General features: G+C 43.6%; 1 protein-coding gene across 2 annotated transcripts in view; it reads right to left on the reverse strand.

The window, feature by feature from the left end:
* Positions 1-22,847, reverse strand: part of LOC126210181 (uncharacterized) — a 178,254-nt gene that overhangs the window by 96,157 nt on the left and 59,250 nt on the right. For both annotated transcript variants that reach the window (XM_049939345.1, XM_049939346.1), the window contains exon 2: positions 17,049-17,240. In XM_049939345.1, the coding sequence (XP_049795302.1) occupies positions 17,049-17,240 (192 nt within the window). The remainder of the gene's footprint in view (positions 1-17,048; positions 17,241-22,847) is intronic.

The following is a 22,847-nucleotide window of genomic DNA, read 5'->3' on the forward strand; positions in this document are numbered from 1 at the left end:
TACGCTGGGAAAGCATACATTCACATTTACAGGTTACTCATGTTTTTAAGATTCTTGTTCAGACTGGTCAGTACTGTTGTGGAAAGTCAGTTTGGAGGCAGAAGAGTGCACTAGTGGTGCTTTTGTTCACACAAGTTGCAAGTACATTTAAACACTCAGGTTGGCTGTACAGATTTCAGTCTGCTTTACTGAGCATCCACTTTGATGGCTGTTTTTGAACACTGTTTGATGTGATGTGCTAGGCGCATACGGATTGGGAAGTGGTTGACTGACTGTAAGTCCTGGAACACTTTCCAGTGAACAGTGCCAGTGAGGGTTGAAGAGCATGCTAAAAGATCATCGAGGGAGAACAACCTTGTAACAGTGTTTAAGTGCATGCTGTACTTCAGAAGACATAATTCTTTTTGTATAGGCATCTCTACAGCACTATCCTGGGAACATGAGGGAACAGAGTAAATAGTACATTCCATGAATTTAAGTCTCCACAAAGGAGAAATGGTTCAAAGAGCTGTGTAATGAAACTTCAAGAAGCTAGTGGTTCAGATCTCTAGGAGCCAATATAACAAGCACATTTGCAATTTCACAGAAACTGCTTGCGAGTGACATCTAAGGAGAGAGGCGAGGCGTAATGTACGTCATTAACAAATATGCACATCTCCCTATCTAATAGTCTTTCTGTTGACTCTATAACCCTTCAGCACAGGGCTACTGGTCTCTCTGATTGAACTGGATTGGTGGAGTTAAAGGGAACAAGCTACGAGGTCATCTGTCGCTCTATCTTTTATCCATCAAGCTGTGAAGAGTCCTCAGAGAGGAAGGACACTGAAGACAAATCCTTACGAACCTCACTATAATAGAAAATCAATGTAACCAAGATACAAAAGAAAACAGAAGTGAGATAGGGACAAGAGTGTGAAGGTGGGAGAGTTTCTCCATGCAGAAAGCAGCTGCAGGCCCCGGCACATGTTATGTGATGGGAGACACCACCTCTGCATCTGATGCATGTGTCCTCACCTTCCATTACCACAAGAAAACTAACATTGTGGGTAAGTTGATAAAACCTCAGTAAAGAGAATGATGATGATGATGAGACACTAAACCAACAACAGGTGTAAACAAATAAGAATTAAGAATGTGTGAATGGCAATAGCCAGGCCAGACCACCACGCAAGGACAGCCTTAGGCTCGCCAGATTGGGACAGGTGACAGAGCAAATCCCCCCCCCTGCCAGTCCCTCAAGTGGCTGACAATACAGATGTCCCCTACCTCACAGAGAGGAGTAGAAACCACCTTCATGGGTAAAACCAGATCAGCTGCTTTGGCATCGTTCAGTAGCACCAGAGGCAGTTTAAGGTTTTGCCATAAGGTGGCTAAGTTGGGGCAGTCCAGTAGGATGTGAGCTACCATCTGACGGGCACCACACCAGCAGTGGGGTGGATTCTCTTGTCTAAGGATGTGGCCATGGGTCAGCCAAATACAGCCACAGTGAAGTTGACAGCAAATGGTAATTCCCTACGAGAAGCATGAAGGGAAGGCTGCCACACAGTTTTGGTCCCTTTATTGCTCACAGTTTGTTTGGATGAACGAGAGTACACCAGTCTAGTGTTCCAAGCATCCAACAACCGATGGTGTAGAATTGACCGGAGGTCCGGTACTGGTACCCACACCTGTTAGCCAACTTGGGTAATCGGTCTGCATTTTCTTACCTTGGGATCCCAGCCTGATGTGGGGTCCAGACAAAGACAAACCCCCCCCCCCCCCCTCCAGCTTGATTGTGATTGAGGTCAGGCAGTAGACCCCAGATAGTCAGAAGCAATGGGTCTCGAGGACCGCACTGGTCAAAGGAAAACCATGGTATAGTCGATGCGGAGACGACACAGGGTGGTAGACTCCTTTCGGGAGAGGCGGAAGGAAGAACGCCATGGGACAGGTGTGACCCTAGTTGCAAGAAGTTTATTAGATGGGGAGGTAGCCTCCCAAGAGTTGTTCCACGACTGTGTGAAGTGGGCTTTGATATGAAGCCGTAAATCAGACACAGGAGTGGTTACAGAGAAGGGGTGGAGGGGGAGGGGGGGGGTAAGTGACTGCTCCCCCAGCCAAACGATCAGCAAGCTCATTACCTGGGATACCCACACGGCCAGGGACCCAAAGGAAGTCATCGGAACAAGCAGCATGGTGAAGATCAGCGAGACGGTCATGGATGACCGAGACCAAGGGATGGTGGGAAAAACACCGGTCCACTCACTGAGTCCGTACATAACGAAACGTGGTTGAGTTGGGATTGTTTAATAAAGGAGGGCCTGGGATATTGCCATCAATTTGGCAGTAAACACCCCACATGCAGTTGGCAGCAGATGATTTTCCATGCCAACAGGATATGAAGGCATATCCCACACGATCAGCAGATTTAGAGCCATCAGTGTAAAAAACAACAGCACCCTGAAACTCCCATAAAATTCAGCAGAAAAACAACGGAACACCATCAGGGGAACGGAATCTTTTGGACCTCGGTGGAGATTCATCTGAATCCGTGGCCGAGGAACTAACCAAGGGGGGTACTGGGGAGGGAACGTGGGAGATGGGACAAAGAAGGAAGCTGAAAATCACGACGAAGAGAAGCAGCGCAGAGCCCAACCGGTAAACTCGCCCGAGGGCGGGAATCAAGTGGGCGACGTCCTCGGTCTGGGAACAGGATAGAATAGGCAGGATGGGTGGGAGGGGAACAGACAGCGATTGCATACAAAACCAGAAGCTATCAATAGGGCTAGTAGGGAAGGCACCGGTGGCCAAATGGATACCACGATGGTGGACCAGACCCAGGAGGAACCATGTGGAAGGAGCAGCTGAACCATAAACTTGACAACCGTAGTAGTCCAAGCAAGACATCACTAAAGCCTGATAAAGGCAGAAAAGAGTGGAACGATCTGCACCCCAAAAGGTGTGGGCAAGGAAGTGAAGGACATTGAGTTTACGGAAACATCCCATCTTCAGAAGTAAGATATACGGCAGCCAAGTGTGCTTGTTGTCGAAAAGTAGACTAAGGGAAAGGAACTGTGGGACCACAGGTAATCGTGCATCAAGGTAGAGCTCCGGATCGGGGTGGACCGTAGTACGGCGACAGAAGTGGACCACCCGCAGTTTTGAAGGAGAGAATTGAAACCCGTGTGAGAGGGTCCATGCAGAGGCACGTCATATAGTACTCTGGAGTTGCCACTCTGCAGAGGCCATCAAAGAGGAACTAACCCAAATATAGAAATCATCCACATACAGAGCATGGGTGATCAAAGGACCGATGAATGCCACAAGTACATCTATAGCAATGAGGAAAAGAGGTACACTCAATATGGAACCCTGTGGGATGCCATTCTCCAGGGTCCATGGAGAACTAAAAACAGTACCAACGCGAACCCTGAATGACCGATGGAACAGGAACTGGCGGATAAAAATCGGGGGTGGGCCCTGAAGACCCCACTCATGTAATGTAAGTAAGATGTGATGGTGCCAAGTTGTGTCATAGGCCTTGAGAAGGTCGAAAAATACTGAAACCAAATGGCAGTGCTAGGAAAAAGCCTGCCGAACTGCAGATTCCAATCAAAGTAAATGATTGATTGGAGACCATCCCTCTCAGAAGCCACATTGGTAAGGAGACAATAGATCCCGAGATTCAAGGACTCAATTGAGCCGACGGGCTACCATCCCTTCAAGTAACATGCAAACAACGTTTGTTAGACTAATTGGATGATAGCTTTCAACAAACAGGGGGTTCTTACCATGCTTAAGGTCAGGAACCACGATGCTATCCGTCCGCTGAGAAGGGAAGTCACCCTGGAGCTAAATACAGTTAAGCACCCGGAGAAGATGTCGTTGTTGTGGAGCACTGAGATGTTGAAGCAATTGGTTATGAATGTAGACTGGGCCAGAGGCCGTATCATGAGAAGAAGAAAGGGTGGAAGAAAGTTCCCATTCAGTAAAAGGTTCGTTGTAAACTTCTGACTGACAAGAGGTGAAACTTGAGGCGGAAGTTTCAGCCCGCTGTTTCTGGTGAAGGAAAGCAGCCGGATAGGAAGCTGCTGCTGATGCTGTTGCAAAATGGGTCGCAAGATGTTCCGCGAGAATCAACGGGTCCGTGCAAAGGCCATCTGGGAGGGCGCAACCTAGGAGAGAGCAAAGTGCAGCCCATACCCGTGAAATACGGACAGTAGAACCGAGAGAAGAAACAGAGTATTCCCTACACACCCATTTGCTCTGTTTGGTGAAGTAATGGGCTTTGGTGCAAAGGCGTTTAAAGGTAATAAGATTGGCAGCAGATGGGTGCCTCTTAAGGTGTTGCAAAGCTCGACTGCGATCACAGGTGGCAATGGTAATGGCCATGCTCCACCACGGGACTTACCGGCGGTAAAATGGTACAGATGAGTGTGGGATGGCAAGGCTGGCTGTGCAAACAATCACATCAGACATGTCACATAGGATGTCATGAACACAACCTGACAAAGAGGGAAAAAAACGACCTGTACAGTATATGGAGGCCAATCGGTGCATTGGAAAGACCAACAAGGTAACCTGTCCATTGGGGACAGGGGGGGGGGGGGGGGAGCGAGATAATCAACGTGAAATGGTCACTATCGCAAAGGTCGTCTTGTGGCGACCAGTGTAATGAAGGGATGAGGGAGGGAGAAGGAAGAGAAAGATCAATGGCACAAAAGGTACCATGACCGGCATTGAAATGGGTAGGGGAGCTATCATTAAGAGGGCAGCACAAGACGTGGTCTGCAAGAAACTGGTCTACGAGAAGACCCCGACTAGATGGAAATACAATGCCCCACAAGGGATGATGAGCATTAAAATCCCCAAGGAGGAGGAAGGGAGGAGGAAGTTGCTGAAGAAGGGCAGTTAAGGCAGCAGGTGTAAGAGTCCTGTCAGGAGGGAGATAAAGATTGCAAACCGTGACCTCAGAGTCCAGGTGGACCCTAACAGCAACTGCTTTGAATGTAGTTTGAAGAGAAATCCATGTGCTAGCAACGTCTGTAAGGACAAACATACAAACCCCACCAGAGGCCTGCAGGCTGCCGACGCTATTTCGACAGAAAGCACAGAAACCACGGAGGATTGGTGAATGATCAATGAGAAAAATGAGATTCATTTAGAATCACACAAGCTGCAGAGCAAAACGAAATAAGGGATTTCAACTCTGGAAGGTGATGGTAATAAGCATTACAATTCCATTGGATAACCACGGAACGATGATTCAAATGTGGGGTGAACATGCTAAAGCCAGTCATGCCACCAGGTCAACATGTGCCACCGACAAGGAGGGGGCGACATCATTGAACAGCTGGTCAGAGTCAGATTGCGAATGTGGGGACGGAACCTCTGGTGACACCAGAGGCTCCTTGTCCCAGGACTTATATTTCTTCTTCTTTTCTGTTTAAGATCAAAGAGGGCTGTGCTTCAAAAAGGAGCCAGCTGCAGCAAGATCTGGAACAGAAAGAGAGCGGGTGACCTGGGGCCCACAGACCGTGGTTCTCGTGGTCATTGTGTGGCAGCAGACCTTTGGCCTGGAAGATGCCGGGAAGGGGGGTCCCGGGAGGGGTGCCCCCGGCAGATGCCGAAGAAGTGGGACACTAGGGGGAAGAAGAGGTGAAGATGTAACTAAAGCATAGCTAGACGTCATTGACACAGGATGAAGACGTGCATACTTCTTACGAGCCTCAGTGTAGGTTATACGTTCAAGGGACTTATACTCCTATATCTTCTTTTCCTTCTTATAAGCCGGGCAATCTGGTGAAAGTGGAGAATGATTGCCGTGACAATTAACACACACAGGAACTCCCATCATGGAGTGGACATCCACAGTCACCACAGAGAGGGGTCTGCGAACAGTGGGAAGATGTGTCCGAAACACAAGCACTTAAAACATTGCATAGGTGGTGGGATGTACAGCTTTACGTCACATTGATAAACCATATTCTTGACCTTCTCAGGGAGGGTATCCCCTTCAAAGGCCAGGATAAAGGCACCAGTATCAATGTGATTGTCCTTTGTGCCCTTCAGAACATGCTGAACAAAATGAACACCCGGTCGTCTTAGATTGCCCCTAAGTTCCTCATCAATTTGAAGGATGAGATCTCTGAAAAATTACACCTTGAACCATATCAAAGACTGGTGGGGGGGTTATGAACATAGGAATTATGCCAAGATGGCCACAAGAACGAAGGGCCGCAGACTGGGCAGCTGAAGCAGTTTTTATCAACAACGAACCCAACCACATCTAACCACACAAGCTGCACTTCACCAAACTTGTATTCAATGTGTTCTACAAAAAATAAAGGTTCAGTATTGGTGATAGTATCACCATCAGTACTGCTGCAAACCGGATAGCGGGGGAAAGGTTTCGCCCCTAGCCGACGAGCCTGACCCTCCTCCCAAGGGGTAGCCCTGGAAGGGAAGGCCGGACGGGCAGAAGAAATAGCAATAAAAGAATAATTTCCATTCGAAGATACGGCCATAGAAGAACGACCAGAGTTATGGACCCATATGCGTTTCATTTGCATAGCATCTACCCAGATACCACCCACTTTGATCAGGGGCTCTCCCCACGGGTGCCACCGACCCACACCGAGGGCCGTCTGGCACAGCGGGGAGTTTCGATGCTCCAGGATGACAAGCAACCACTCCTAGACTGACATGAGGAGGTCACAGCTCAGGTATCAGAAGAGTGATCCTTGTGTTTTCAGGGGGCTCAACCAAAAGGGTACACAGCAACCCCACCACGCGGGCTGGCTACCGTGCTGGCTATGTACCACAGCATCAAAAAATGACGCGAAGAAAAAATATGGAAGGAACTAGGAGGGCACACGCCAGAGACACTAGGTAAGGTGCTCTACCCCAAATGGCTCACACTACAGAATAGAAATTTAGTAATGGAGGGGGACCAGAGAATGCCGAAAGGGTGAGGTAATTACGCAACAAAGCCAAATCGCAAAGCCAACATAACAAGGAGGATAGTGGGGCCAACATAAACGAGGACACCAAGAGAGGGAGAGGAGAGGGTGGAGGGGAAGGAGCAAGGACAGGAAAGGAGGGGAAGGAAATGCAGCCCAGGAAAGAAGGAAGGCAGCAATAGCTCGGGGCCCCGTGCTCACCCACCACGCACATACTCATGAAAGGACCGTGAGCCCACTGGGGGGGAGGGGGGTGGGTGGGTGAAGAGTATGGCCGGCATGTTGAAGAAGATGGGGAATCCATGTAAAATGGACATTGAAGACCAATCTCAGGAAGTGATAAGACTCCAGCACATTGAGCAATTCATCACTGAGTTAGAATTCAGGTAGTGGATGGACAATATGACATTGACAGAAGTGCACAACCCTTTTCTTGGCAGTTGAAAATTGGAAGTCAAGGGTGAGGGCCCAGGACTGTGCCTTTTGCATGGCCTCCTGCAGTCGGTGTTTAACAACACCCACCAATAAAGAACAGTAGTAAACACAGGGTTATACTTAGACCCCACAGCTGCAGTTAGGCCATTGATAGCCACTAGGAAAAGGGACACACTCAACACACAGCCCTGCTGGACCCCATCCCCTCGTATGTGGGGGGGGGGGGACTGTGGGAGGCATCACCATGAACCTGGAAAATACAGTGTGACAAAAAGTCCCAGACAACAACCAAGACAGGTCCTGGAGATCCCACTCGTACAGTACCGTGATTATGACATATGGTGTCATAAGCCTTTTGCAAGTCAAAGAAGATAGTGATAAAGTGTTGACGCTGGGCAAAAGCTGACCAGATAGCATACTCCACAAAGACCAACCTATCAACAGGAGAAAGGCCTTGGCAAAAACTGCTCTGGGACAGAGCCAAAAACCCTTAGACCCAAGGTACCAATACAGCCACAGACTCACAACAAGTTCAAGCAATTTGCAGAGATCATTAGTGAGACTAGTTGAGCAATAGCTGCCCATCTCAAGGGATTGTTTACCTGGTTTCAGAACTGGGATGATCACATTTTGTTGGCTTTGATATGGGAACTCATTCTCACTCCAAATATAGTTGAAAATGGCAAGGATGTGACATTCGCAGTCCACCGACAGGTGTTTGAGCATTCAGCTACGAATGCCCTGGAGCCGTTTCACGGTGACAGGTTATGGTACTGAGGAATTTCCATTCACTTGAAACAGCATGGTATGTCTCCAGATGACCTGTAATAAAAGATCAGTGAATTCACTCCACCCAAAGTGTCAGGAGATGAAATGCAGACTGACGATTCCTCGACACAGAGGCCTGAACATAAAGCAGAGCAAAATGTTCAGTGACAGCATCTGGTACAGAGTACACAACACCATTCAGGGAGACACCAGGCACACCAGTGGGGGACTGATGTCCATAGGGGCATCTAAAATTTGCCCAAAACTGTAAAGGGGCAGTACGCAGGCCAATGGTACCAACACACTGTTCTTGTTTCCGGCTTTTTATTATTTGATGAACCCGGGCACATAGCCATTTAAAGGCAATTAGATGCTCCATTGACATGTCACTTATGGCATTGGATAGCCCATCTACAGTTTCTAATGGCCACGGCAATTTCTGAAGATTAAAAAGGTACTGTCTTCCGACGGCGGGATCAAGAGGAATATGGGATTGTTAAGTCTGATGCCAACAAAATGGCTGTGCTCTGACGGACTCATCAATACTTCCACGTGACACTGTGCTGAGGGCAACAGCAAAGGAAAAGCATTGTTGGAAACCAACTGGGGTGGACACCCAACCGAGAGACGCTGAGGGAGAGACACGATGATCAGAAAATGGCCGCTATCACACAGCTTATTATGGGCTCTCCCATGGGGGAACAGGAGAAGATCGAGACTGCAAAAGAAAAGATAAATGGCCGAATGAGATCCGTATGCTGCAATGAAATGGGTGGAGGTACCAACAGAACAGCCACAGGCTCCAAAGCTTTATCAAGTGTCATACATTTGCCGTAGACAGAGTCTAGACTGTATGTACGAATCCTCCCAACACTGTGTCAATCAGCTCGATTCTTAAAATACCCAAACAGCCGAGGCTAGGGGTTTCTAGTGCTGGGACCCAAGTTTCCTGGAGGGAAATGCAGATAACAGGGGAACACATATGTTGTAGCTCACTGAGGTGGTGGAAAAAGCTGCTACGGTTCTGCTGGAGAATCATGCTTTTGGTATCTTTTGAGGGCGTGAATGGACAAAGGAGGCAGGTCATGCCCCAGGGCCGCCTGCTGCTACCAACTGCGAGGTTACAGCATCAATACGCATTGGTTTGGAAGCAGGTTTTGTAGGGGAGGACCCAGCGCCACAGGGGGTAGCAAGAGTCGAAGTATGCAGGGGCCGATGGTATGGGCATCACTGGAACCTCCTCTGTCGTGGAGGTCTTGTTTCTGTCCTGCTTCTTGGATGATTTTTATTTCTGGCCTAGTTTCAGAGACAGAGGAAGAACACAAAGCCCTATGACCAGCAACCTGTAGCTCCTTCAGCTGCTGGCTTGTGTCCAGTTGCAGATTACCAGAATCATGGGAGGTGGGCATCTCAAGGCACCCCTTCCTCACGATTGACGCTAAATGAAGCTGCTGCTCCACTAGCTGGGGGTTGGGAATCGACACCCTAGTGGGCAATGAGTCAACATTCTGAAAGGGGGTGTGGAGGAAACACAGGAGAGTCTCCATCCACCAGGGAAGTAGGTGTAGCCGAGCGGCTCTGAGTGCCTGACGCAGGAGGATTGAAGGGCGAGGGTACTATCACTAGAGAGGATGACATCATCATAGCCATAGCCAACGTCATTGTCATACGTACAGGTTGCAAATGACTATTTTCTTCTTCTCTCCTGATACACGAGTTGGTCAAGAAGTCTTGTATTCTTGGATTTTCTTTTTTCTATGGAAGATGGTGCAGTCCGGTGAACAAGGGGAATGGTGCTCCCTGCAATTAATACAGATGGAGAGGAGGGGCACAGGAAGCATTCGTCTGAATCTTATGTCACTATTCTCAGACAGGGCTAGCATTACAATGTGAAGACATGCTCAAATCTCTCATATTTGAAGCACCGTGTGGGATGGGGAATATACAGTTTCACACTGACCTTTTCAGGCAATGTATAGCCTTCAAAGGCTAAGATGAAGACGCCAGTATCAAGCCTGTCATTCTTTGGTCCCCTCTGGACACAAGGGACAAAATGCACATCTTGTCACTCCAGATTGGCATGCAATTCGTCATCGGTCTGTAAAAGGACCACAGTGGAAGATGATACCTTGTGACATATTGAGACTGTTACAGGAGGGGCAGGGTTAATAGTTAAAGGAATGTCATTCAGCTTGTCACAGGTGAGCAGCACCTGCAACTGAGCAGGGGATACCATTTTAATCAGAACTGACCCACTTCTCAGTTTCAAAATAGCCGTTATTTCCCCCAAAGCTGTTTTCAAGGTGTTCAACAAAAAATAGTGGCACTGTGGCCAAAAAGGAATCCCCATTGGTCCAGATAAAAATAAATATTGTGGGAAATATTCCTCCCCTTGTCTCTTAGCCCCAAATGTCTCCCATGGTGTAGCCAGAGAAAGAAATATTGTAGCAATTCTTTCCCTCAGAAGACACTGGGCTGGGGCCATACGGCCATGAAAGGAAGAAAGCTTGAGTCGCTTCCCATGCATGTTATCCACCTCGGTGCCACCCACTCTGAACGTGGGCTCTCCCCGAGGGTATCAACCGACCACAGCCACAGTTACCAGGCCTGATAACCACTGCCCCTCCTGAGACCCTGCCTCGACAGCAGATACTCCTTGGCATATGCTGGTGTTCCCAGCACAGGTACCAATAGTGCGATCTCTGCATTGTTAGGAGACTACGACCATGCATGTACTTGATACCCCCACCGTGTTGGGTTTTGGGCATATTACTTTTGCCAGAAAGGAAAAGTGCGAAGATATAAGTGCACAAAAGGTGAAATGTACACCACATTAGATGATCTTCCCTGCATGATCTGCACTTCTGAAAAATTTTGAAGAGGAACAGTAGGTCAAACCCAACAAAGGGGACCATATAGTGCAAGATGGAAACTTTTACAAACTGCTGGAAGAAAAAGAAATGAGTGTCCAAAATTGTGAACCACAATTAAGCATGGTTGGCACCAAGAAAACAGTCCAATGGAAAGGCAGTGGGGAAACATGAATAGTATAAGGATGCACCTGTATCATGGAAAAGGAAGTAATGCAGCGAGGGCCGGGCTCGAGTGTTGACCAAGCATGTACTGACATAAGAGATGTGAGCCCCTTGGTGGTTACTCTCTTTGAAGTGGGTTTCCTGCAGATACAGACATTTTCATATGCCCTGAATCCATTTACATTTCACCATAGGCTGGAAGCTATTTCATCAGCCAAGTTTGTGAATGTCTCCCCTTTCCTTTTGCTTTTGTTTCAATATTTTGTAATAGACTGGGGGGGGGGGGGGGATATATAGAGCTTCCTTAAGACAGATGTCTAACAATTTTGTACCTTCCAGGGGGCATCATCATCAAGCATTTGCAACAAAATGAGCACTGCGTGGTCTTATAGCTTGGCACACATCTTTCTTAATGTTTTACATTTTTCTCAGCCACTCTTGTAATGGATACTGTTGTGATCTTTATACATTTGGCTGACCTCTTTGGTGACTCCCTGGGTTCGCTGTTTTATTTTATGCATACTTTGCTGTTGATCTTACACTGTTTGTCTTGCACATGTTTAGATGAAAATAATTATTCATTCCATAAACTCACAAAAGAGGGGATCCTCCTCGGTGAGGAACACGTCAGAGAGTGTGTGTGTGTGTGTGTGTGTGTGTGTGTGTGTGTGTGTGTGTGTGTGTACCAGCACGCATAACTATTCATGCTGACATTATATCTCTGAGTGAATGGAACTTCAACTTTTGCCAATTTTCTCTGCCACTGAAACAATGACTAGTGTAAAATCTGCACACTGCATTGCTTTGGAGAAATTCCCTATTTCAGTAAAGGTCATCAATTTTTCACCCATAATTTCTTGCACCTTGCCACACAGGACATTCACAGCTCAAAGCAGCATTTCTTTTAATTGCTAAACACACATTTGGGTTGAAAGTTGACTGTTACTATTCACACATTTTGTTTCACTCTTAATCTATCCACTTGTGCTTTCTTTTCTGTTTGCAAAGACGCAATCATGTACAGCAGTTACATTCCTGCTCATCCAGAAAAAAGTACCCACTGTGTCACAAGTAAATTCACTTAGACTAATCTTCCATTACAGATGAGCCTGTCTAACAAAATTGATGACAACCTTTCATTTTGATGGTGCATTAGAAATGGCTCCAAACTCCAGTCTAGGTGTCCATCAAACCACAATACTGTGTGTGTATTCAGGTACATTTTACCTATGTCTGAACACCACCATGTACTACAGCACAACGGCAGCATCATACATACACCGATAGGAAAAAATTCACAGCATCAAAAAAATAATTAACATAAACTAAAGAAATTTTGGGAATACATTTAACTAAATAACTATGTAACGGCTGAAAGCAACGGGAAACTACAGCCGTAATTTTTCCCGAGGACATGCAGCTTTACTGTATGATTAAATGATGATGGCGTCCTCTTGGGTTAAATATTCCGGAGGTAAAATAGTCCCCCATTCGGATCTCCGGGCGGGGACTACTCAAGAGGACGTCGTTATCAGGAGAAAGAAAACTGGCATTCTACGGATCGGAGCGTGGAATGTCAGATCCCTTAATCGGGCAGGTAGGTTAGAAAATTTAAAAAGGGAAATGGATAGGTTAAAGTTAGATATAGTGGGAATTAGTGAAGTTCGGTGGCAGGAGGAACAAGACTTTTGGTCAGGTGATTACAGGGTTATAAATATAAAATCAAATAGGGGTAATGCAGGAGTAGGTTTAATAATGAATAAAAAAATAGGAGTGCGGGTTAGCTACTACAAACAGCATAGTGAACGCATTATTGTGGCCAAGATAGACACAAAGCCCATGCCTACTACAGTAGTACAAGTTTATATGCCAACTAGCTCTGCAGATGATGAAGAAATTGATGAAATGTATGACGAGATAAAAGAAATTATTCAGGTAGTGAAGGGAGACGAAAATTTAATAGTCATGGGTGACTGGAATTCGTCACTATGAAAAGGGAGAGAAGGAAACATAGTAGGTGAATATGGATTGGGGGGAAGAAATGAAAGAGGAAGCCGCCTTGTAGAATTTTGCACAGAGCATAACTTAATCATAGCTAACACTTGGTTCAAGAATCATAAAAGAAGGTTGTATACCTGGAAGAATCCTGGAGATACTAAAAGGTATCAGATAGATTATATAATGGTAAGACAGAGATTTAGGAACCAGGTTTTAAATTGTAAGACATTTCCAGGGGCAGATGTGGATTCTGACCACAATCTATTGGTTATGAACTGCAGATTGAAACTGAAGAAACTGCAAAAAGGTGGGAATTTAAGGAGATGGGACCTGGATAAACTGAAAGAACCAGAGGTTGTAGAGAGTTTCAGGGAGAGCATAAGGGAACAATTGACAGGAATGGGAGAAAGAAAGACAGTAGAAGAAGAATAGGTAGCTCTGAGGGATGAAGTAGTGAAGGCAGCAGAGGATCAAGTAGGTAAAAAGACGAGGGCTAGTAGAAATCCTTAGGTAACAGAAGAAATATTGAATTTAATTGATGAAAGGAGAAAATATAAAAATGCAGTAAATGAAGCAGGCAAAAAGGAATACAAACGTCTCAAAAATGAATTCGACAGGAAGTGCAAAATGGCTAAGCAGGGATGGCTAGAGGACAAATGTAAGGATGTAGAGGCTTGTCTCACTTGGGGTAAGATAGATACTGCCTACAGGAAAATTAAAGAGACCTTTGGAGAGAAGAGAACCACTTGTACGAATATCAAGAGCTCAGATGGCAACCCAGTTCTAAGCAAACAAGGGAAGGCAGAAAGGTGGAAGGAGTATATAGAGGGTTTATACAAGGGCGATGTACTTGAGGACAATATTATGGAAATGGAAGAGGATGTAGATGAAGATGAAATGGCAGATAAGATACTGCGTGAAGAGTTTGACAGAGCACTGAAAGACCTGAGTCGAAACAAGGCCCCGGGAGTAGACAACATTCCATTAGAACTACTGATGGCCTTGGGAGAGCCAGTCCTGACAAAACTCTACCATCTGGTGAGGAAGATGTATGAGACAGGCGAAATACCCACAGACTTCAAGAAGAATATAATAATTCCAATCCCAAAGAAAGCAGGTGTTGACAGATGTGAAAATTACCGAACTATCAGTTTAATAAGTCACAGCTGCAAAATACTAACGCGAATTCTTTACAGACGAATGGAAAAACTGGTAGAAGCAGACCTCGGGGAAGATCAGTTTGGATTCCGTAGAAATGTTGGAACACGTGAGGCAATACTAACCTTACGACTTATCTTAGAAGAAAGATTAAGAAAAGGCAAACCTACGTTTCTAGCATTTGTAGACTTAGAGAAAGCTTTTGACAACGTTGACTGGAATACTCTCTTTCAAATTCTGAAGGTGGCATGTGTAAAATACAGGGAGCGAAGGGCTATTTACAATTTGTACAGAAACCAGATGGCAGTTATAAGAGTCGAGGGGCATGAAAGGGAAGCAGTGGTTGGGAAGGGAGTGAGACAGGGTTGTAGCCTCTCCCCGATGTTATTCAATCTGTATATTGAGCAAGCAGTAAAGGAAACAAAAGAAAAATTCGGAGTAGGTATTAAAATTCATGGAGAAGAAGTGAAATCTTTGAGGTTTGCCGATGACATTGTAATTCTGTCAGAGACAGCAAAGGACTTGGAAGAGCAGTTGAACGGAATGGACAGTGTCTTGAAAGGAGGATATAAGATGAACATCAACAAAAGCAAAACGAGGATAATGGAATGTAGTCAAATTAAATCGGGTGATGCTGAGGGGATTAGATTAGGAAATGAGACTCTTAAAAGTAGTAAAGGAGTTTTGCTATTTAGGGAGCAAAATAACTGATGATGGTCGAAGTAGAGAGGATATAAAATGTAGACTGGCAATGGCAAGGAAATCGTTTCTGAAGAAGAGAAATTTGTTAACATCGAGTATAGATTTAAGTGTCAGGAAGTCGTTTCTGAAAGTATTTGTATGGAGTGTAGCCATGTATGGAAGTGAAACATGGACGATAACTAGTTTGGACAAGAAGAGAATAGAAGCTTTCGAAATGTGGTTCTACAGAAGAATGCTGAAGATAAGGTGGGTAGATCACGTAACTAATGAGGAGGTATTGAATAGGATTGGGGAGAAGAGAAGTTTGTGGCACAACTTGACTAGAAGAAGGGATCGGTTGGTAGGACATGTTTTGAGGCATCAAGGGATCACAAATTTAGCATTGGAGGGCAGCGTGGAGGGTAAAAATCGTAGAGAGAGACCAAGAGATCAATACACTAAGCAGATTCAGAAGGATGTAGGTTGCAGTAGGTACTGGGAGATGAAGAACCTTGCACAGGATAGAGTAGCATGGAGAGCTGCATCAAACCAGTCCCAGGACTGAAGACCACAACAACAACAACAGGTAACTATGTAAGTGATTAGCACTGTAAGATCAAAGGCCAATGTAAGTGTGAGATAAGCCATAGCAAATGTGAAAAGCTAGTACATTAATAATCAGTGAAACTGCTAGAATGTTGAATGCCAGCAGGCAAATGTGCATGCATTGTATTGTACAAGTGCTGGATGTCAGCTTGGGAAATGGGGTTCCATGCCTGTTCCATTTGCTCAGTCAACATAGAGATGGTTAAACCTGTTTGTGGATGACTGTATAGTAGTTGTCCGATGATGACCCATATGTGGAGACAGACCTGGTAATGGAGCAGGCTAAGGCAACACATTGACACACTGTAAAGCATGTTGTGTTACAACAGCAGCATGTGATGAGTATTATCCTGCTAGGAAACACCCCAGACTGACACAAATTTGCAGTCAGGGTGTGTGGGATAACAACAAAAGTACTCTTACTGTCATACTGGAGTCCTGGAATACACGCTACAGAATATCTGGCTCAGGGCTGTCCTTGAAGTAACTGATTTGTACTAATTCGTCCCAACTGCTGCTCAAATTGTTGCCGTAGATGCAGTACAAAGCGCCAGAGCCACACGCCAAACAATGATCTTTCTTCTCTGAAGTGCTATGTGGCTGTCCAGAGCCCAGTCTTCTTCCTGTCCTACATTTCTGTGACCACTGCTGCCACCAGTCATGTACAGTAGTTACATTCCTGCAAAGTCTTCTTGCAATATCGCAGAAGGAACATACAGCTTCTCATAGCTCTATTACACAATGTCGTTCAAACTCACTGAGGTGTTGATAATGGCATCTTTGTCACCTTAAAAGACATTCTTGACTGATCTCAATTCACCAGATCCAATCTCAAAGGTAACTAATGCTCAAGATTGTTACAGCAAGTATTTAAAGAAAACTTTATTTGAACCCTCATAGCGGCGCTACTAATGCCCCTCTTATGCAATTGGTATGAAATTTGAAGACACATCATCTTTCAAATGTAGAAACATACCTACCAACTTTCACTGATGTCACAGCTCCCTCTAGGTGTTATGATTTTTTTTTTTCAATCAGTGTATTTCCCATTAGGTGAAGTACTTAATTAAATTTGAATATGACACTTCAAGCCACCACCATTGAGACAGTGGTCGGATTATGCACTTTAAAGTGTTAGTGACAATATAGTGTTATGAAACTGTCCAGTAATGTGCTATTACTCTGTACTATTTACCCTCTGAAATATCAGATATCACATGGCCACAGACCACCATTGTCAAATTACATTTCTTTTCCTCACAAAGATTTATTCTTATGTAAGAAGTTGAAACATCAGGACAAATTCTTAACAGTCCTGTTAAGTGAGAGTTTGTTCAATAAATGATTCAAGTGAGCTAATCACTCAGACACTATGTGAAGATAGCATGTATTTTACATGCAGTTGATGTCAATTTTTTAAACTCACTTTATCTGCAGCATCAGCTCGTCTCGGATCTGCCAACATTATGTAGTAATCCACATGCACGGCTAAGTTACTCAGTAGCCGTTTCACTCTCTCTGAAACATGGACATAGAGTTTATATCGCTCCTCGTGAGCTTTGTGGTACTCGAGCAGTGCTTCCTTCATACTCTTGGCAAGGTCAGCTGTAGAAATTATCTGTAAAAAGATAAAAATAAAATAAAATGAGTTTACATCATCACTTTCTGGCTCTTTCAAAAATTTTCTTCACTTATAAAATAATACCCAGTAGTAACAATACCTTGTAAATAATAATGTTAATGGCAAACAAAGGAACAGCCAGAAAACTAGATCTAGCCTACAAGCTAACACAGAACAAGTACAACAAATGGGAGTTATCATACAAGGACAAAACCGGACACTATAGCTCTGCAGTGGAAACTGAAAGATTACACACTTCGGAGTGTCTTATTTTAAATAAAACTGGAGATTCAAGAACTCGAAAATAAAGGAAGATTCTGTGGAAAAGTCTTGGACCACAGAAGATTAATGTTGGGACTTGGAAGAAGAGGAAAAATGAAGAACTCTACAAGTACACTGAAAAGATCACAGACACAGTGAGGAAGAAGAGGCTGAAGTTCTCCAGACACCTACTAAGGATAGCTAATCAGCTACATTGTGGGGTTAAAGGCCACATCTAAGTGGGTAGATGGGGCGAAGAGGGATGCAGCAGAAGTCTGAATTATGGCACAGATGTTCTACCATAGAACAGAGTTCAGAAGCAGTGTTAACAGTATAAAATGATTTCAAAATAAAACACAAAACAGAAGGCCCAAATGGACAATTTCCAAGGAGGAGAGGAGAAAGAAAAAAAAAGTGAAAGAATGAAGCGGTGTGGGAGAAGAAACGCCAAGAAGACAACTTCGCTGGGATCCGGAGTTGGCAAATTCAGAAACTTAAAAAAAGTTAATGGAAAACATGTATGGTATTAGCTTCAGAAAGGTGTTTCTGAAATTGAGAGCACAAATTCTTAGTGTAAACATTATAAATGAGAAAGATTGGCTGTTCTCTGGGGGTTTCACAAGTTCCACAAATATAGAACTGGCATTTGTCAAACTTTTATTTGCAATCTCTCTGATAGGCAGCATGATGGTGGGCCACATGCAATTGAAAATCAGCCTTGGCAGAACTGAATAGCTGGCATGCAATCCCAGACCACTGTCCATGCATGAAGGGAGGCAGAAGGATCTACAGATAACCAAGGAACATAACAGAGTGAGTGGAGTTTTGTGCTACCAATTTCCTAATCAATATTTATGTTTGCTGTTTCAAATGAATATAGTTTTGTAGTTGTTCATGTGCCACCTTGAGAACCATATGTGTGTGTGTCCCTCTCAGAGAATAAATGGAACTGAATTTGGCCAGCTATGGACTGCATAAAACATAAGACTTACGGTGTTTCTTTTTCTTCCATTCTTCCCAGTACTTCATTTTCTCTCCAACTGCTCATCTGTCCACACTCTCTTGGGTCGAGGTTTTGGCGCATCTTCTTCATAGTTTGCGTTTTCTATAAGTAGCCTAAAGTTATTCCTGTCACGTATTATTTCTTCTGGAACACCTATTTTGTTGGCGTCTTTCTTTACTGCTTCTATCCATCCTACAGTGTTTTTCAGTTTACTAACGTAATTAAACATTTTCTTTGTAATCCGTGTTTCTTCCATTCTTTTTAAATGTCCATAAAACTTTAGCTGTCTCTTCCTCATTGTATCTGTGATCTTTTCTGTATTTTTGTATAGGTCTTCATTTCTCCTTTTAATCCACCTATTTTCCTTGTTTTTCTCAGGACCTAGAATTTTTCTTAATATTTTTCTCTCTCTTTTTTCTAGTTCTCTTAATTCGCCTTTCTTATTCAATGTTAGGCACTCTGATCCATATGTTGCTTGTGTCCTAATAACCGAATTATAACGTTTAATCTTTGCTAGGATGGATATTGATTTCTTATTGTAGTAGTTTTGTGTTAATTTATATGCAAATTCCAACTTTTTTATTCTTTCTTTATTTGTTGTGTTATCCAGTCCATTGGCTTGGATCCACTCCCCCCAGGTATTTGAATCTATCAACTCTTTTAATTTTTCCATACTTTGTTTTCATAAACTTTTCTGTATTATGTTTGTGTTCTATATACTCGGTTTTTTCGTAGGATATTTTTAGCCCAGTCTTTTCAGCAATTTCGTGTAACATATCAAGCATAACTGTTGCGCCTGTTCGGTTTTCAGTTATCAATGCCATATCATCCGCAAAGGCTAAACATTTTACTTCAAATTTGTTCTTTCCTTGGCCCATGCTTATACCCTTTGTGCCTCTGTTTTTTAATGTGTTTTCCCATGTTTTTACTACTTTATCTAAAACCAAGTTAAAGAGAATTGGGGACAGTCGGTCACCTTGTCGAACTCCTGTTTTGATTTTGAACGGTTCAGAAATTTTGCCTTGAAACTTAATTCTTGATGTTGTATCTGTGAGCGTTTGTTCAACAAGTCTTCTGGTGTTTTCATCTATCCCTGATTCATAAAGTATCTGGAATAGTGTTTGTCTGTCAACTGAGTCGTAGGCCTTCTTGAAGTCCACGAAAGTAACTACTGTATTTTCATTTTGTATAGCTCTCATTCTCAAAATTGTTTTTAAATTAAGAATCTGTTCTGCACATGATCTACCTTTTCTAAATCCTGCTTGATAATCTCCTATATTAGGTCCTGCTTGTTCCTCTATTCTATTTAAAAGTGCTTTAGAAAGTATTTTGTATGTCACTGGTAACAAGGATATGCCCCTGTAGTTGTTGGTGTCTGTTTTATCTCCTTTTTTTTATGGAGAGGGTGGATCAAAGCTTGTTTCCAGTCACTGGGTATGATTCCTTTTGTCAAAATGTCTTTAATTACTTTGTGAATTTTCTGACGTGCGGATAAGCCCCCTAGTTTCCACATTTCTGCCACTATCCCATCCTCACCTGGTGCTTTGTTATTCTTCAATGCTTTGATAATCTTTTCTATTTCTTCTAATGTAGGTGGTTCTGACGGTGGATTTTCATGTTGTGGTTTTTGAAATTGTAACCTGTCATTAGGCTCCTCACAATTTAATAGATTTTCAAAGTATTCAGCTAAGATTTGGCAGTTCTCTTTATTGCTTAAAACCATTTTTCCATTTTTATCTTTAAAATGTAAACTTGGTGACTGGAATCCTGTTAAAACTTCTCTGAAAGTCTTATAGAAGTCTCTAGTGTTGTTCCTTTTGAAATCAGAATCCATTTCTTCTAATCTGTCTTTGTCATATTTTCTTTTCACTGATCTGATGATTTTTGCTGTCTTTTTCCTTTCTGCTTTAAACTCTTCCCAGTATTCGTGTTTCTTATTACTGTTCCATTTTTTCCATGCCTTTAGTCAATTGTCAATTGCTTCATCACACAGCTCGTTCCACCATCTGTGTTTTGGTATTCTTCGTGGCTGTCCCATTTCTTTAACTGACTATCATTGTTTCTTTAATTTCTTCCCAGTTATCCATTTTTCCTTGTGTTTAGTATATGACAGAATTTGTCCTGCTTTTGCAGGAGAAATTTAGTGTTTACTCTTGGAAATCATCTTGGTTTTGGTTTAGGTTAGTTTGGTTGGAACATGGTCTTTATTTCTGTCAGATAATGATCCGAGTCTATGTTTAGGCCCTTCCTCACTCTGACATCCAAGATTTCCTTGTAGTTGCGAGTCATTGCCACATGGTCCAACTGATATTCACCTTGATTTGGATTGGGTGATACCCACGTTTTTTTCTTTCTTGCAAGTTTCCTGAAACATGTCGACATCAATTTTAGATTAAACTGTCTACAAAAATCTATGAGTCTTTCCCCATTTCTGTTGGTTCTTGCATGTGCTGGATAATCTCCAACTACTGATTTAAATTTTATTTCTTTGCCAACTTGTGCATTAAAGTCTCCCACTAAAATTTTTATATGTTCTTTTGGTAATATGGATGTTTCGTGTTCAAGCATTTCCCAAAAATCTTCCACTTTGTCAACATTTGTTCTGTTATGTTGGTTAATAGGTGCATGTACATTTATAATAGTGTAGCGTTTATTGCCCGACTTGAACGTCAGAAATGAAATTCGTTCTGATGGGGAGCTAAAATTAGTTATTGATTCCGGAAGTTGCTGTTTGACCATAAATGCGGTCCCTAATAAAGTCGTATCATTGGAATTTTTAATGGCTGGTTTTCCTTTGTAGATCCTGTATCCACCTGATTCAAATGCATTTTCATCCAGATACCTTGTTTCTTGAAGAGCTAATATAAGTATGTTGCGTTGATTGAAAGTGTCCGTTAGGTGTTTTAGTTTTCCAACTTTCATAAGTGTGTTGATATTCAGAGTCCCCAGTAGATGTTTTTTCTTGGGTCTTATCTTTGAAGAAGTACTAGGAAGCTCCGACTCTTCCTTACATGATGTTCTAGACTCTCCAGAATTCAAAGGCCTAGTTGCACCGCCATGAACAGCGACGGAAGATTGGTTACTTCCTGGACTAGTTTTCATTTTGAAATTTACCATCATGTCTTAGGTTAAAGTTTGGTTTGGGGAAAGGTAGTTGAACCTTTCGATGATAAAAATTCAAGCATTTAGCTTGAGGCCGCCACTAACATGTGGGACAGACGCCTTTTGCAGCCGCCCACTGTGGGAACAGACGCTACAGTCTGGTGCTTTTATACAAAAGCCTGCCTCTTCTGCCAGTTCTGCCGTTCTAATGATCTTCATCACCGCCTTCACTGCCGTTGAGGTCTTCACCGTTTCCCTGGCAAGGGACCCTCACGAGGTACTATCACCCGGGCCAGGTGAACCAAGGTTTGTTAACGAGGTATATATATATATAGAGGGAAACATTCCACATGGGAAAAATATATCTAAAAACACAGATGATGTGACTTACCAAACGAAAGTGCTGGCAGGTCGATAGATACACAAACAAACACACGAAATTCCAGCTTTTGCAACAAACTGTTGCCTCATCAGGAAAGACAATAGGATGTGGGTTTTGAGGGAGAGGGTAAGGAGTCATTCCAATCCCAGGAGTGGAAAGACTTACCTTAGGGGGAAAAAGGGGGACACACACACACACACACACACACACACACACACACACACACACACACACACACACACACACACACGTGTGTGGGGGGGGGGGGGGGGGGGGGGGCGCGAGAGAGAGAGTGTATACCTGTCCTTTTTTTCCCCCTTGGAATGACTCCTTACCCTCTCCCTTAAAACCCACATCCTTTCGTCTTTCCCTCTCCTTCCCTCTTTCCTGACGAAGCAACCGTTGGTTGCGAAAGCTAGAATTTTGTGCGTCTATCGACGTGCCAGCGCTTTCGTTTGGTAAGTCACATCATCTTTGTTTAAGTTTGTCTTTGCAGACATTACATTGCAGTTTACACCAGATTTGCGAGAACATGAAACCACAAAGAAATTTCTATGAAGATATTTTTGTGAAGTTTTGCAGAAGCGGAGAGAGCTGCAAAGGACACAAATCTAGTAAAAGAAGAAGGGTTTCCTAAAATAAAAAACAAAATTTCAAAATTGTGAAGGGTGTAAGTGCTACTATTTGTTTTGACTATAACCTCTGCTAATAAAAAGGGATAAACTTGATTTTAAAAAAAGGGGAAATGAGTAATAACCCTCATAACTAAATTATACAATACATTCCTAGACAAAAATTGTGCTCTAAGAATCAAAATGTAAAATGACATCGTTCAAAAAGATTTCGGGCTTGCAGC

Source organism: Schistocerca nitens, chromosome 10 (genome assembly GCF_023898315.1).
Source record: "Schistocerca nitens isolate TAMUIC-IGC-003100 chromosome 10, iqSchNite1.1, whole genome shotgun sequence".
NCBI classification, from domain to species: domain Eukaryota; kingdom Metazoa; phylum Arthropoda; class Insecta; order Orthoptera; family Acrididae; genus Schistocerca; species Schistocerca nitens.